This window comes from Cetorhinus maximus, chromosome 18, assembly GCF_964194155.1.
Source record: "Cetorhinus maximus chromosome 18, sCetMax3.hap1.1, whole genome shotgun sequence".
NCBI lineage: Eukaryota > Metazoa > Chordata > Chondrichthyes > Lamniformes > Cetorhinidae > Cetorhinus > Cetorhinus maximus.
This window is the reverse complement of record NC_135896.1, coordinates 96,503,945-96,521,643: the sequence shown is the minus strand read 5'-3', so window position 1 is coordinate 96,521,643 and position 17,699 is coordinate 96,503,945. Positions and strand designations below refer to the sequence as shown.

The 17,699-nt window shown below is 44.7% G+C and overlaps 1 protein-coding gene across 2 annotated transcripts in view; it reads left to right on the top strand.

Moving 5' to 3' along the window:
• The window catches only part of LOC144693381 (ryanodine receptor 3-like), a 337,370-nt gene that overhangs the window by 103,070 nt on the left and 216,601 nt on the right, over positions 1-17,699 (top strand). For both annotated transcript variants that reach the window (XM_078563242.1, XM_078563241.1), the window contains 6 exons: positions 2,177-2,295; positions 7,188-7,321; positions 8,425-8,666; positions 11,604-11,796; positions 12,863-13,079; positions 15,949-16,053. In XM_078563242.1, the coding sequence (XP_078419368.1) occupies positions 2,177-2,295; positions 7,188-7,321; positions 8,425-8,666; positions 11,604-11,796; positions 12,863-13,079; positions 15,949-16,053 (1,010 nt within the window). The remainder of the gene's footprint in view (positions 1-2,176; positions 2,296-7,187; positions 7,322-8,424; positions 8,667-11,603; positions 11,797-12,862; positions 13,080-15,948; positions 16,054-17,699) is intronic.

Below are 17,699 nucleotides of genomic sequence, written 5' to 3'. Positions count from 1 at the left end.
CCGCCTCCACCTAGACCCCTGAGCTCCCACTGACTTCTGACATCGATTGATCCCACCCTCTGCGGCAGTGTGAGTGTCATCACTAGGCCAGAGATGGGAAATTACACAGCTGGGTAGTGGGGGGGAGCCTCATGTAACTGGCAGCTGAATTTAAACTGAAGAGGAGGACTATCCATTACTTCATTCGCCTTGATTCACCAAAGTCCCAACACTCACGTGCAAACTGGCGATATAGCAACCTTCTCTCCTGAGCTCCCGGCAGCTTCAGGAAAGGAGCCTTCGATTTCGGGAGACTCCAGCCAAAACCACGAGGCTTGGGAACCTTAAGATGAGAGCTGGTGCGAATCCTGCTGAGGCCTATTAAAAGGCCCTAAATTTGAGTGACTTGAGGCATAAAGGTGAATGTGTCAAAAATTGAATAAATGGTACCAAACAAAGTGCAAATATTACATAAGATAAAAGCAAAATACTGCGGATGCTGGAAATCTGAAACAAAAACTGAAAATGCTGGAAAAACTCAGCAGGTCTGACAGCATCTGTGGATGGAGAGACAGAGTTAACGTTCAGAGTCCGTATGACTGAAGAAGATGATCTTACATATGAAGAAGGGTCTTACGGACTCGAAACGTTAACCCTGGCCAGAATATTTCAGTTGGCATGAGGGGGCGGGCCCAACACGCTGGCGCGTAAAATGACATCGGGCGTGTGTCCCAACGTCATCGCGCTGTCTCGCGATATTCTATTTGGCGGGCGCGCGCCGGAGTTGGCTGCGTGCCCACCGATATTTAAAAGGCCTATTAAGGCCATTAATGAATCAATTAATGTATTTGTTTACGCTGCCCGTCCAGGTTGGCGGGCAGGTGAAAAGGCCAAGCGGCCTTTACATTTTTTAGAAAACCTCATCCACAAGCGGGAAGAGGTTTCCTAAAGCTTTTACCACTGAAATAAAAGTTTTTTCTGCATTATAAAAACATATCCCAGTCACATGCGGGTACATGTTTAATTTTTGAAACCAATTATTTATATATTTCAAAAGCACTTCAATCTCCCGGAGCTGCCTCAGGGAGATTGAAGCGCTCTTTAGTGCGCATGCGCGAAAGAGCGCTGGCCCCGACTCTCCCTCCTCACCCCTCCCCCGCCCACACAGGGAGCGCTGAGCGCTATGGCTCGCGTAATACGCTGGGAAGGGGCGGCCTTAATTGGCCCGCCCGCGTAACATGGCGGCGCGGAGCTGATCGCAGGCTCCCGCCGACTGAGAAATTCAGGCCTCTGTTTCTCACTCCACAGATGCTGTTAGACTCGCTGAGTTTTTCCAGCATTTTCTGTTTTTGTTGCAAATATTACATTCAAGATATAAAACACAGGGGTCGGGGCGGGGCTCGTACCTGTGGTGGATGTGTGAATGGAGGAGACGCAGTGCAAAGCTTTAAGGTAAATGTCAGAAATATTGAACAAGAGTGACCTGTTTGCAAGCCTGTACATTTGCGACATTGGCCGGAATTTTCCAGCACCGGCAAGCCATTGAAATCTCCGTCCGCATCCAATCCCACCGGCGTGAGGGGCTGGAAAATTCCGGCCAATGTAATACTTTTTCTGCTTTCACCTGTATAATATTTAGGGTCTTGCTAATGGCATGCACTTCCCTGTAAATAAAAATGAACGTTTACCCACACGTGTCTCTCGGCTGACTAAAAGATAAGTTCGAGTTCCACTCCAGGACTCGAGGGAACGTTGTGTTGTTCGAGGCGTTGTCCCTAGGGTGGCCCTATCTGCCAATGCTGGCGGCCCAGGCGGATATTGAAGGCCCCGTGATATGGAGAAGGGCGGGGAGATGTCACGGCCAACATTTCCCCCTCAAACAAAACCACCAGAAACAAATGAGGTGGTTACTTCGTTCGCGATCAAAAAATAATTCTACAATAATTGCAAATTGCTCATCTATACAAAAAAGTTAATTTTGTAAATAAATGAAAGAGCGTTGAAGCTTAGCTTTTTTTTAATTCTCCCGGGCAACAAAAACCGGAGAAAAGAAAATGATCGGCGATAATTTTGTAAATGGATTTTACATCTACGTTTCAGAATTGATATTTATGTTGAGTGGTACATGGAGATTTGCAATGTCACTGCTGAATGTCTGAGATTCTCATACAATTTTGGTTTGTACTTTTTGACACAGGCATCCTCGAGGTGTTGCATTGCATCTTGATTGAAAGTCCTGAAGCCCTCAATGTGATTAAAGAAGGGCATATCAAATCCATTATTTCATTATTGGATAAACACGGACGCAACCACAAGGTGTGTACAAGGTGGTAGAAAATGCAAAGATAAAAGCAAAATACTGCATAGAAAATGCATGTTGAAAGTCCAAACTTAAGAATATAAGGATGTAAAATAAATAATTTACCACTGCTAACTCCCATAAACTGCCTCTAAAGACAACAAAAAGGTCATGATGTCTAAATGACTTAATTAATTATTGCTGAAAAAAGAGACATGCTGTCGAATCTTTTCGTCTTGCACTCATCAGGACAGGGGCAAGAATGCTAAATTTCAAAGGGAGCAACAGGGTGCTGATTGGCTGGAAAGTCAACTGTGGTTGAGGTGTTGCCAAAATCTGACTTGATGGAATGGATGTTGGGTATGCCAATAAGCGTATAAATTGTGGCAATGGTGCCAGTCTAGGAGAATAGTGTTGAGGTTCCAGGAAGCATTCTCCCATTGAAAAATAATTTAGTAAAAATGTATCCTCTTCATTGGGGGGGGTCTAGGTGTTGCTCTTGCCTGAACCTCCCAGTAGGACCCATTCCAATCCATGTTGATGAAAAATTCCTCAACTGACCAAACACCAGAACCTAATGAAGGCTTAGGACACTTGGAGTCCGCGCTCCAGCTCTTGGCTCTCCCAAGTTTAACATTACTACATCTGAACTTCACTCCAACAGGAAATTTCAGCACAAGGTCAGAACCTGCTGCACCTTAAGTCATGGCCTAGTTTCTGGTAGACCTGCTGGAGATACAATTGAGGGCACGCCAGAATAAATTTTATCCTACCGCCCTGTAGTGTTGAAGAATTGGGTCGAAGTGCTTGTCACCGATATCATTTTGAAATAATTTTGTTTCTAAATAAAATGTGCAGGATGTCACCAGGAATCTCAGTATGCTTTTATAAAGCCCTCTCAGTGGCAAAATTTCAATTACTCTCCAAATTACCATACGTAATAATAAAATTTGAAATGTCTTTAAACCTGAGGGCCACCAATCCACGACCTATCTGTTCACTTCCGGGTAGGTGGGCTCCTGACTTCCATTACTAATTTAAGGAGGGTGGAACCTCCTCCCTTGGCCGCGAGCTTGACTCTTGGTCCTGGGATGAAATGCCCGTTTCCTTGTCACCAGCCTGGGTTTCGTGGAAAAACTGGTCTGCCAAACCCAATGAGGTGTACTGGCCCTTGGCATAGCGGACGTGGGCACACCTGTGGGCCCCGGCTTACATCCCGGCCCAGAGCACCGCAGAGACCAGCGTTGTGAGAGGATTGACCCCATTGTAAGGGGGCCTCGGAAACAGTTCTGTTTGCCAGGGCCACCAACTTAGGGAGAGTGGTTGTCACGGTAATGCCTGCTTCTCCCTGCTCCTGGTGAGCCCCCGAGTTTCATGGTTGTTTTCCATCAAAATCCAGGTCAAGTCCTGGACATTTTGAGGGGTTAGGGATGGAGGATGACGGTGGGCACTTTCCATCCCTCAAACAGGAAGAAAAGACCCATAGGTTTTTGAGCCTGAAGTAAATTGCAGATCTCCAGCAGCTCAAAGTGAGGTGTCCCATGGTGTCAGGAGGAGAACTTCTTATACGCCATCCTATAAAATACAGGGTGGAATTTTTACAGCCCATCCCATCGGCAGGATCTTCCGGTCCCACCCCCACCACAATGGGGCCATAAAATTCCGCCCACAAGATCTAGAGATGATCAAACGAAATGGCTGTATCCGCTTTGAAATCTTTTAACGTAAGGGATTGCACATTCCTTGTCTAGATGGTATTAAATGGCACATTTTTCCAAGGCAATATTTAATTCTTTACATTTGAAGTCTAAAATAAATATTCCTTTAAAAAAAACAGACAAGAATGATCTGCTTGAAATCTCACCCAATCGGAACCCTTGCATGTTTTCTAAAACGAAATCTCCTACTGTAATTGCAATCGTTGTACTTAATAAATTTGATTATAAATTTTAATAAATTTGATTATTGTTTTAACTTGTTAATAACCTGATTAGCAGCCATACTACATATTGATTCTTTATATACCATAAGTCCTCTATGTTCTGCAGATCAGTTATAAATATGGAAATTGCAACACAAATTAAAAATGGTTTTGTTCACAGAGCAGTTTTCTCTGGTAATAGTTCCAAGTTAGAATGTTTGTGGTTTTTTAAAAAACTTTTGTCTTCTTGATGTACTTTTGAAATAACTTCCTGAATGTCTCCAACATTTATCCGCTTTTTTATGCTTATGAAGGTGAGGAATGTTAGTGTTGAAAAATGGAACCCATCCCATTTCAAGCGCTCCCATGTCAGGTGTAGCACAGCAAAATTCAGAATAAAGCTCCCAGTTCACTGCCGCCACCCTCAACACCAAACGCAAGAGAGCAGCTCGTGACTCTTTTTCAATTCATTCATGGGACGTGGGCGTCAATGGCTAGGCCAGACTGCCCCACTCTGCCAAATTTTCCACTCCCCACTGCAGCCATACTACGGCCTCCTTGACTTTGAGATTGCTAATGAATGTGGAATTAAGGGCAGAATTTTATGCCTCGTGGGCGGGCGCGTGCCTGACCCCATCAGGCGTAAGATAGTGCGTGATGATGTCGGGCGAGCGTCCCGACATCACTGCGCATTCGTGCGATATTTTGGTTGGCGGGTGGGCACAAGATTCGACAGTGCGCCTGCTGAGTATTAAGAGGCCTAATTAAGGCCACTAATCAATTAATTAAAAGCTATTTTTCGCTGCCCGTCCAACCTTACAGTTGGGGTGAGGCTTCGAACATTAATTTTTTTTTAAATGCTTTGACAGAATTTTTACCATGTCTTTGTTCATGTGAGTGAGTCCTGTATGGGGACATGTTTCTCACATTTTCAAAATCTTTATTCTTGATTTTAAAGTTCTTCAGCTCTCTGCCTTTAGGAAGCTTTCAGCGCGTGCTCCCTGACACATAGACTCGCCTCCTCGCCGCCCCACCCCAGCAGCGCCGAGCTTCTCAGCACGCCTTTCACACTGGCTGGCTGTGAATTGGCCAGCGTGAAATCGCGCTCAGGGAGCCGATCGCGGGTGGCAGACTGTTTCCTGGCCCCTCCCAAGGGAGCAATCGGAGCAACTTCACTATGGGTCAAAATCATTTAAGGCCCAGATCTGGATTGTGAGTGAAACATCCCCACCCGACGACCTGAAAATTCTGCTCTGAGTGTGGTTTTGTGCCATGGGCTTATCCCATTTCATACAGCTACCCTACTCCAGCAGCTCTTGGCTCATTTTAAACCCTATCCCCAATCCCCAGCAGTGAAAGGGCAGCTTTTAACCCAGTAGCACTGCCCAGTTTCACTTCATCCACTTCTTTATAGCTTTCTGATTCTTCCTCCCCACCACTCCCCTCCCCCCCCCTCCCCCCCACCCCCCCTCCCCTCAACCCCTCCCCTCCCCCCAACCCCTCCCCTCCCCCCCAACTCCTCTTCATTTGGGAGGGTTGGACATGTTATTTTTTTTGAAAAATATACTCTATTCATAAATATCTGGAAGAACATTCCAAAACATTTCATACTCACCATCACAAAAGTACAATCAGATTCAACTTTTACACATGGATCACAAGGTGCATCAATACAATTAATGAATATTGCAGTCATTTCAATATGGTCAATGCAGACAATGGTATTGGAGTTATCAACATACATCATGTTGCAAACTGAGGTCCTTCAATACAATTATAATACAATTAGTATTCAATGCGGACATTCATTGTGAGCTGTACAGCCTAAGGGGCTCTCAACAGTTCCCAGCCCCTCGGTGCACTGTGGCAGAAAGGGTTGGACATTTGATTGCCCCCTTGTATCTGCCAATAGGAAAAATAAATAGCTGGATGTGATCAATCTCGCTACCAACTTTACCCTATGGAGGTTATTTTGGTACACCTTTAAGTGGGTGTGGTTATGCTTTCTGCACATATGACTAAAGGGGAAATGATGTAATGTATTATGTGAACCAGACTTAGTTAGTTCTGAGGAAGCTGCCAACTCAGATATGTGTACAAGCTCTCCAACTGTGTAATAACTGCTGCCAACTTCTCGAATCCTTAATAAATGAACCTATGTGTTTTTGCGTTAACCAATCCCTTATGTGTGGTTGATGCTTTGATGTTTATCTACTTAGTGAGCACAAGGAGAAGAAAAACACAACAGAGGCAGCGATTCAATTTTAACCCCAGTAGGTTTACAGCGGGCGGGAGGGTAGGACCAGTGCAAAATGTATTTTCAGGCCTAAATTTGAGGCTCACCTTATTCTAAGTCCCTTGTCTCACATGCAGCCTGTCAGCTGCCCATCCAAAACAGGGGGGATACAACAGCTGGCTGACTGTCAGCTACCTTTGGGCCTTGGGGGACCTCGGAGATCCCCTTCGCCCTTCTCAACAGCTGCCGACACGCCTTCACCTGGCGGGAAACTTGCAGCAACTTCCCTGCTCGAATCCGGGTTAAAATGTAAACCAGGGTCCCACTGGGATAACCAGACCCTTGATTTGCACTAACTCATGGGGCTCCTGACCGGAACCTCAACCAGTTAACTATGGGGAGGTGCTGAGTGAGATTCCAATGGGAACAGGGCAGTGCACTCTATTTTAAAGCTCCCCCCACCCCCCATGTCCCCCAGCCCCATTCCCACCAGGTGGGGTGGGTCACACTCAACCTCAGGATGTTTCTTTTCTGCTTCAGAAAACTGACAAATAATTGGAGCAATGGTTCAAAATCATTTAAAGGCCCAAGACCTGGATGTGTGAGTGATCACATTCGTAGTGTGTAGTGCACCACTACTGACACCAAGCTATGCATTTCTTTCCTATAACAGTTCTGTGATAAATATAGGCATTATTCAACTTTATTATCTCATATTGTTTAGATCATGACATGTGTATGACTGTATCTAGGTGCTGGACCTGCTGTCTTCCCTATGTGTGTGCAATGGTGTTGCCATACGAGCTAATCAAAATCTGATCTGTGATATTCTACTACCTCGTCGTGATTTACTGCTACAAACTCGTTTAGTTAACAATGTAACAAGGTAATGCAAATCACTTTAGTTCACCTTTAACCGAAAAAAACCGATAGTCATAGAACCGTAGAAATTTAAGGTGCGGAAGGAGGCCATTCGGTCCATCATGCATGTGCTGGATCGAGCTATCCAGCCTCATTCCACGTTCCAACCCTTGGTCCGTAGTCCTGTACACTGGTGCAGCTCAAGTGTCCACCCAAGTGCATTTTTTAAACGCAGTTAGAGTTTCTGCCTCTCCCACCTTTTCAGGCAGTGAGTTCCAAACACACACCGCCCTCTGTGAGAAAGAAATACTCCTTTAACTCCCCACTAATCCTTCTACCGATTACTTTAAATCTGAGTTCTTTGGATATTGACCTCTCTGCTGAAGGAAATAGATCCTTCCCAGTCGCTATATCTAGGGTCCTCATAATTTAATGCACAAATGATGGTCAACTGATTTTTTTGGTGTGTTTTTCTGTACACATCTGGACCATTCACCTCCACAGACTTTTGCTGAATTCAGATGATAATCAATTGTGAACTTTGATCAGAATGAAATTAATGAAAATTATACAGGCAGTTACAACATTAAATTCTGACCCAGGCCAGGGCCCAACTCTAGGATGGATCCTGAGTCAAAGATGGTTTTGGCCCAGCCACTTTTCAACAGAAGGGGGAGAAGGAGCTGATCCTCCTTCCTCTCCCCTACCCTCTCCTCCCATGACCTTCTGCTCCACGGAAGGTTTCTGTCCTCCCTGAGCTTGCCTTAGGACACCTGTGTTACAGTGTGATAGGTGTACCATCCCAGTCAAGCTCCCCATCTGCCACCATCCCCAGAATGGTAGATTTTTGGGGTATAATCATAAAAGGCCTCCTTGGCACGCATGGCAGAGAGGAGTATTATCCACCCACCCAGCCTGTCCATGTTGAACAGGCAAGGTTTTAAATCAGACTTACGATACTCCGAAAACGTGTGAGCTGCTTAATGATAATATACTTTTTTATTAAAAAAACGATTGGAAGGGAACATTTAGAATTTATCTTTGCATCTTATCTATCAGTTCATAAAGGTCTTTAAATAGATAGAATACCAACAATCATTTTATACTGATTATTCTTATTTCTTACAGCATAAGGCCTAACATTTTCTTGGGAACTAGTGAAGGATCAGCCCAGTACAAGAAGTGGTATTATGAGATGGTCGTTGATCGGGTCAATCACTTTTTGACTGCAGATCCCATTCACCTGCGTGTTGGCTGGGCATCTATGAAGGGATATGCTCCCTACCCTGGGGGTGGGGAAGGCTGGGGAGGTAATGGAGTGGGAGACGACCTGTATTCCTATGGATTTGATGGACTTCACTTGTGGTCAGGTTTGTAACTGCAAAAAAACACCTTGGCTATGTTAAAAACAAATGCTAATATTATTTATAAGAAATATTTCCTTCATCACTTTGATATGAAGAGTGCTTGTTAGTTGATTTAACATGTTTGGCTTTGATAAGCAGAAAGGTCTTTGATATCTTTCAGGTACACTTTTTTAATAACAATCAAGTTCCACGCATGGAAGCATAGTTTATATTTTAAAAATAATGTGCGGATTACATAATAAAAATCGTTGCTTCCCAAATTCTCAGGGTCAAAATGGGCAGAAAACTTCATTCCATTCAGGATGGGGCTGGAACCTGGGGTGGAACATGCATATGCCGGAATTCTGCCCTCTTTAGGTTGACTCATTAAATTCTAATAAAGCATAGTATTGTCATTACCACCCACCTCCCCAACATCAAAGGATCATGTTTGGGGGAGGGTTCTGGACTTCCTTGGTCCCGTGCACCCTCCTTAGGATCGAGTGGAACTAATGCCAGCTAAGAGGTAGCATGGGTCCCATTCAAGACTGTAAAAAGTCCCTTTACCATTGGTAGGGAGAGTTAATCATTCCTAGAGGGCATTGATTAACTTCTCCAAGAAGCCTGCATGCTCCGTTGGGAGGATAAAATCAGAAGAGGCTCACGGGGCCTTGTCAGCATCAGAGAAGCATCGCGCTGCTCCAACATCCTGTTGGCACTGAGGCATCATTGCCAGGGTGGTGCATCCCTCTTGGCCACGCAAATTCCTAGAACACGGGACGGGACCTCCAGTTGGAGTCGAGCAGGCTGGATTCTAGTTCTGCCATGATTGTGACCCGGGAAATCTTTGAACCACTGTGTTTGTGTTGGAGAACGGAAGTTGCCTCTTTGCCCTCAGTGCCAGCCAGAGCTGGGCACAACTGGATCAGTGTCAGATGAAAATTAAATGTTCAACAAAAGGCAAGGACTTCTACGGAAAGGGAGTTTTGGCGAGACAGATGAGGGACAGTCAATCCAATCCCACCAATTTTATACACTTGCTGAAGCTAAAGGTTCTGCCTAAGTGTGACCCGTTTAATGAAGAAATTAAGACATTAATTAAATTAGTGGAAGTTGAGAAAATAAAAAACACTATGCAGCATTTGAACTAGTGCCAAGAAGCTAGTGGAAAACGCTACACAGAAGCGCAGGAGTTAATAAGAACCTTGACTGCCTTACTGTTGGAAAACAGCCAAACACCTGTGACCGAAATTAGATGGTAAAAGACAAAATGGCCCTCAAAGAGTCACATAAAGACAGGTAAAACAAAGAGTAATGAGACTTATTTAAATAATTATTCTTGTGGTACACAGTGGACAATGCCAGCCTGTTTCAATGAGCCACAGAGACAAAGTCCAGGTCTTAAAAAAGCCAACACACAGAAACAGAGACACAGGTCAGCCATCTATAGGACACAAAGGGTTGAGTTTACCACAAACTCCCCTTAACAGTTGAGACAAAAGATACTCTAAAGGAATAATACTGGATTGTGAGCACAATCTTCTTCAAATCAATATTTGTTTGAATATCCAATTATTAATTAAGGCGGACTTAGATATTGTATGTAAAGTTAAAGTATAATAGATATGCTATAATCATCTTTGATTGACTATAGAAAACACTCATTATTAAGGGAAAACAGTGTTGAATACTTATTTCTCTTAGAATAGTCACTATCTGTGTAAGTGAAGTGATTATCTTTAAATACCATATATTTCATAGGGGAGAATTTTCTCCCCCAGGAGCAGGCGCCAGTTAAGGCCCGCCCAGCATGATGTGTACCCAGAAGCGCTGAGTGCTTCCTGTGCAGGTGGGGAGAGGAGGGAGAGTCAGGGCTAATGAGCCCATCCATGGAAAAGAAGGGCCTCATGAATTCATGCCAATGGGACCCAATGAGATCATTCGAAAATCCAGTCAGCAGTCAGTAAAACATAACAGGATTGGACTCTCAAAGCCACTAAAGCAGTATTTGAAGTGGGGCTCACCTACACCTAATTGGATCCAGGAGAGTTTCCAGCTTCCAGATTGCTTCTTCCCCGCCTGTTAAAATATAGCAGGAAAGAGGAGATACTCACACAAGATGATATCAGCACACAGGGTGAACAAACCAATAGTCGCTTCTTGGGATCTATCTGAAGGGCAGTGCAATGGAGGCTGCTCTTCTGCAACACTGGCCGTGCCAGTGTTTCTCTACAGCCCTTACCATCTTTTCCTCTGGCTCCTTGCTAAAGGTGACATTTAGCTCCATTTCGCGGTCTGCAGTACATGACTGCATTAAGCAGGACACCAATGTTGTGTTCACCAGGGCAAACCAATACATCACTTTCCCCATTGACCTCAAACATCAATAGAAGGAAGCTCATGATTTGCAGCAGGGGTTGGCTTCTGACACATCTAGGACATCACTGACTTCACACATGTTGCCATCAGGGCACCAGCCAACAGCGTTTCTGAATAAGAAGGACTACCACTCCATTCATATCAATTGCCCTCCAATCATAGGATCAGGGCCATGTAAGTTTGGGCAAGGTACCCAGGCAGCTATCATGGTGCATTGTGCCCGTGACACTCAAAATCCCTCCAGATACAAAAAAAAAAGTACAAACACAAAAAATGTATGTTTTATGTTTTAAACAGTCGGTTTCTTTTGGCTGGTTTCACTGGACAGCGACCTTGCAGGACTGTATCATAATTGGTGTAAAGAATTGGGCTTAGTTTCTTAAAGTAATACTTGTTTGTGCATAAATAAAAAAAGAAATATGTTCACAATAGAAGAGCTGCTGATAGACTTCCTTGATCTTGTTCCTTGCGTCCTATCTCCTGTGGAAGTAAAATGATCCTAACAGACCAAATAAAACATTTTGATGATGGTCTTAATGTTCCAAAATCAACATTGGCGTTGCGCATTTCCCTCCGTTATAGGTCGAGTGGCCAGAGCTGTAACATCATCTAATCAGCACGCACTGAACTCCGACGATGTCGTTAGCTGTTGCCTGGATTTAGGTGTTCCTAGTATATCCTTCCGCATTAATGGACAACCAGTGCAAGGGATGTTTGAGAGCTTCAACACTGATGGCCTATTCTTCCCTGTAGTCAGCTTTTCTGCAGGTGCCAAGTAAGTTTATCTTCTCTTGTCATGTCAGGGTGTGGAATATCTGCTTTGATTTTGAAAGTACAACTATGGGTAAAATCTGCGGGGCAAAGCGATTCCGCTACATGTATGAGGACCTCCACCACTGGCCCAGGCAGGGTGACCAGCATCAAGAGAGTTTCCCTCAGTATCATTGAAGTGGTGGGTACCTGCAACACTCGTAGTGCATCCGACACACTTGCCATGCTGCAGGGGCAGGGGGCGAAAGACAAATGTGTCAGGGGGCACAGAGTTCCCTCCCATTTTAACAGTATTGGTCATGTGTCTGTCCTCTGAAATGGGGCATATACACCAAAACGGTTTTAAACAAATAATTTGTGTATAGCATATGACCAGAAAATATACAAAGGCTGAGATTTTACCGGGTGGCAGTGACCACGTCCACCAGCCGGGAAGTCAGGGTTAACTCTGCATCCACCGCTGCTGGAAGCCACAATCGTATTTTAATAGTTGTTTGGAAAAAGGAGACATGTCTAAGCTTTTCGTCTTGCACTCATCAGGGCACTCGCAAGAATACCAATACAAGGGGGGAAAACAACAATTTATACTGTATGTGAAGAGAGTGCTGATTGGTTGGCAAGTGGTGTTGCCATGCAGAGTGCACCACTGACTGACAGTTAACTGCCGAGCGATGTTTGAATTTTAAGCCAGACAGCTTGACCCTGATTGGTCAAAGCCCGATCTCAGGGCAATGCTGTGTCCTGAAACACAGCTACAGGCCTCTCGTGCCTGTGTTCTGTTCCCAGTGTCAGGTTCTACTGAGCACAGACCTGTGCTGGGAGGGCACCCAGTCCATGCAAATACCTTAGTCCAGTAAAAGTTAGTGTCCTGCATGCACAGTAGTGTAGTCCACCTCTAGTACACTCACAGGTCTAGTGCCTCAGGGGGATGGAGAGATGGGAGAAGAGAAGTTTTGGCCCTCTAAATTCTACGTGCCATCACTTACAGACTCCAATATGAATCTCTCATTGCCAATCTTGAAGGAATGTTTGTGCCTCATCTTTATTTTCCTTGTTCGTTTTTTCCCAAGAGTACGTTTTTTGATTGGCGGTCACCATGGAGATTTTAGGTTCTTACCTCCCCCGGGATATGCCCCTTGCTATGAAGCACTGCTACCAAAGGAGAAGCTGAGACTGGAGCCAATCAAAGAATACAAGAGAGATTATAATAGCGTTCGAGATTTACTCGGGACAACAAGCCATCTTTCCCAGGCCTCCTTCATCCCCAAGCCTGTAGATACCAGCCAGGTATTCATACCTCCGGAAATATAACGTCATGAATGAATTCATTACAATTTTGCGTGATTTAACAACCAAACTAAACAAAAACTTACTAACCTGTGGTTCAGAAACTAAAATCAAATGCGAATGAAAATTGTTCCGTAATAAATGACTGTCTCTTATGTGCCTGATGATTGTGAGTGTGAGAATAGCCCTTCCAAACTGACCCTATGCTTGGTCTGGGTATTCTCCTTCATTTAGCCAAATACTGACCCATCGAACAAAAGCCAGGTAGCGCATTAGCTCTATGAAGAGCAGAGGGACAGGACATGGGGCCAGATTTGATGGATGTTCACAAATAGAAGTTTAGGATGTGTAAATTCAACCATGGGAGCTGAGATTGGTTTGGAACTAATTATTATTGATGAGAGTTTGATGGAGCCAAACAATTACAAGATTCTAGAGACTTTATTTTTCCCTTTTTGGTTAACGATTTTTAAAAATAATCCTTTGTGCCCACTTTCATCATCTTGGTCCTGTTTGTTTTAGCCTTCTCAGAATATCAATGCTAATGAATTGAAGAGCATTATTCAAACAACACAATAATACTTAACAGCCATTTAAAGATCGTGACTACAAGAGCAGGTCAGAGGCTGGGAGCTTTGCAGCCAGTAACTCACCACCTGACCCCACCAAAGCCTGTCCACCATCTGTCCCTCTCTGGTAGTCCCTCGAAACGAAGATGACACACGCTTATGGCAAGAACCTGCGCGTGGAGTTTTTTAACATGGGGAGGCTGTTGTGTTGCAGCTACCACATGGTTCTGACCAGGAAACTCTCCCACTCTTACCACCTGCCATAGGCATATTGAGAGGATTTACAGGTTGACATGGACTACAGCAGTTCAAGAAGGCAGCTCACCACCACCTTCTCAAGAGCAATTAAGGATGGGCAACAAATGCTGGCCTAGGCAGAGATGCCCACATCCCGTGAACAACTAAATAATTTTAAAAAGCAAAGAACCAGTTTGGCTGCATTATAACACACCTTCCACAGCCATCAACTCCTGAAATGGGACTTGAACCCAGAGCTTGTGGCCCAGTGGCAGGGATGCTACCACTGCACCACAAGACTTCCTTGTCCTATAGGGGCACTGAGAGGTGGGTGTGAAGCTGGTAGCATTGGTTGGTATGTGGGGTGTAGTGTTAGGGATGAGTCCTGAGTGCGCTGGTGTATTGCTGGGTGAGTGACAGGGAAGTTGTGCCTTGAGGTGTGTGGTAGGGTGGGTGAGAGATGTGATGTGTGGAGGCATTCACTCACCTTGGCCATCTGAGTGAGGTCATTCATTTTTTTGCGGCACTCCTGCCAGATTCATGGAGCTACATCCTGGGCATTCACATCCCTCACCACCTGCTCCAACTTACTGTGCAGGGTTGGCCTGGAGACTGAGAGTCCAGGAAGGTATCACAATTTCTGGAAGTCCTCTCCTTCTCCTGGTGTGACATTGCTTATCACTAAACGGCAAAAGATTATGGGAAGAATCTTCTGTTCTCTTTGGCGGTGAGCTTTGAGATGGGGAGGTCATTTAATTGATGCATACCCGAACCCCACCTTCTTCCTGTGTCCACCAGAATTAAGTTCTGGTCAAGAAGACCCATGATTGTCCTTCCCACCCACTGCCAATTGAGGCCCTAAGTGGCCAATTAATGATCACTTAAGGGCCTCATCCCACCACTGCTGGTATTAAGCCAGCAGCAAGTGGGCCTGTTGCCACAAGGTGTGCACGACAGCTAAAGCCTGTGGCCAGCTTTTCACCTTGTGGGGCGTGGGTCCCTTGCTCAATGATACTCTGTGCCTTTAATCAAGGGACTGGACATTGGGAAGGGGGTGCTGCTGAGAGCCACTCCACTGTCTTTGTCTTTGCTGCCGACCACAATCCTGGAAATCCCCACCGCAAGACCACCGACCCCCCCATCACCCCCTCCATCCCCCCCCATCACCCCCTCCATCCCCCCCCATCACCCCCTCCATCCCACCCATCCCCATCCCCATCCCACCACCACCACATTACTTACCTGTGACCTGGGTCACTCTGTGTTCCTGGAACTCCAGTGCCTGTCCTTCCAGCAGAAGCCACAGCCTCCCCAGTGGTACTGCTGAGCACTAGAGCTGCTGGCTTCTGATTGGCCAGCAGCTCTTGGTAGGCAAGAATTATGCCCCTGGGGTCTTGATTCCAGGGGAGGGCCCACCGCTGTCCTCACCACTGCCTGATTGGCTTGTGGTTCATTGGGCCTTTCCAAAAGGAAGCAACATGGGTGTCTGGCTGGTTCTCCAGCTGGCAGGCGAGACCCCTGACACATCAACAAGTTTCCACCCTATTAATCAGCAGTCTCCAGTGCATTGCTGTAACTTCCCTTTTATAGGGACTTCGTCTTTAAGAACGGCATGGCTGCCTGGATCATATGGTTTCTTCACAACATCGCTCAACTACCTGCTGTGTGCAGAGGATACCTGCACTAAAATAGAGTTTGTGGCTGTGTGGGAGCCACCCTTGACCAGTTTACTATTGGGGAAATGAGATGGGTAGACGAATTTTGTGTCTTACCTACCTCATTCTCAAATCACAACCCCAAAGCCCAATATTTACATTTGATGAGGACCTTAAGGCGCAAGCTTTTAGAGGCACTCGCCTTTAGACTTTTTGGACTATACCATACAACACTTTAATTTTCTCCCACAAATGAGAAACACTGAAAACAATGCAATGTCAGTAAGAATAAATTTCCCCAAACATGACAATGGCTGAGTGAACAAATTACATGCTGAAAGTGGAAAATGTACTGGTGGTTCATGCTTAGCACTGTGAATTGATCGTTAAATCATTCCATTTATTCAGATTGTTTTACCTTCACATCTTGAGAAAGTACAGAGTAAACTGGCTGAAAACATTCATGAACTTTGGGCAATGAACAAAATTGAGCTTGGCTGGACTTATGGGAAGGTAAGAAAGTCGCTTGCTGGAGTAACTTTAGGAATCCATTCTCCCGGCAGGGAATGTCGCTAGCTGGAAGTGCAAGAATCCACCCGGAGTGGGTGTGCAGCACGTACCCAAATTTCTAACGTGCACATCTGGCACAACAAAGACCAACTTCTACCCGACTGTGTCTAAAGTTTTAATTTAAAATCATTTGTGCGTTTTGAATGCAGAGTAAATGGTGCACAATCAATTTAGTTTGCTTAGGCCAGTGTGAGATGCAAGCTTATAGCTGCAACTCAAACAAGGTACTCTACACGGTATCAGACTGCATTCTTTTATTACAAAGAACTGTTTACTTGCCTGTACGTTGTATTAATAATAGGTGGGTATTAAATAATGTTGTCATATTGTATTCTCGTCCGTGGTAACAGAGACCAGTTGCAACATGACACTTGAATTTTATTCTGTAACAGTACTCTGTGCTGTAGTAAACTCAAGATTTGCTCTGTTCGTAGCTTCTGAGAGTGGACATTTAATATTGGAATGGACATTTGCCTATTCCTCTTAACCTGGAACATGTCCCAATTATGTGTGGCTGCACAGATGCTCGAGGGAAGCTTGTGGAGTAAGATTTATAAGCAACATGGAAACAATCTGATGACTCATAAATGGCAAAGGTTACAATTTGAAAATTTAGATGATGTTATCTATTTCAAATAGGGCTGGCTGTACGGATGCACAAACTGCAGATTGATTCCAGTTACATCACGCTGAGTCATGTCTTTCATGGTGCCATTTATTCTCATATACAGGTTTCATCCATTTCCACCAAATAGTTTCAATTAATCTTTTTCATGTTTCATGGAGATGACACCGTGTTATGTAATACCCATGGCAAACTGCGGCAAGTATATAGTGCGACAGAGAGAGGTTTAAACCAGAAACCACAACTGAAAATGTTGGAAACACTGAACAGGTCAGGCAGCATTAAGGGGAACACAGACAAGCTGGAGCGTTGACACAAACCCTTTGTCAAAAGGGTCAAATCAGTTCAGCCTAAAGTAATAAAATGGAAAATGCTAGAAATAAACAGCAGACTCTTCAGTATCCAAGAAGGAAAAAGAAAAGGCTTTAGTAGTTCCTCCGACAGAATAGAAAGCTAAGATAAGCAAGCTCCTTTATAGTGCAAAACAAATCGAGGGAAATGAAACGATACTTTTTCACCCACCCTCTGTATGTCAAGTGTGTGACTTGGAGGGAGTTCCTGAGCTTAAATGGCCTCAGACTGGTTGTTATTACCATTGAGACCTTTTGAAAGACTCCAGGACCTTAGTCAGGCTAAGGCGATCAATCCCTGAGGGGGTCACTTACTATTGCATGAAGATGCAGAATGGCTCCTTTCCGAGATAAATAATTCTTTGCCTGTATCCTTCATCCTAGGAGGTGCCTTGGTGACCTGCCTCACCTTACATTGACGATGAGCTATCCTGACCACGCAAATGTGCCCATCCCCCTTGGACCAGTTCTAGGTCGCTGAGATGCTACCAATGGAGAGAGACTCCCAGAATTTTAGACCTGGGCAGTTAAATTTAAAAACTTTTCAATTAAGCAGAGACACTGGTTAAAAATCCTAAAATAAGAACAAAACTTGTTTTTCCCTCACTTTATTT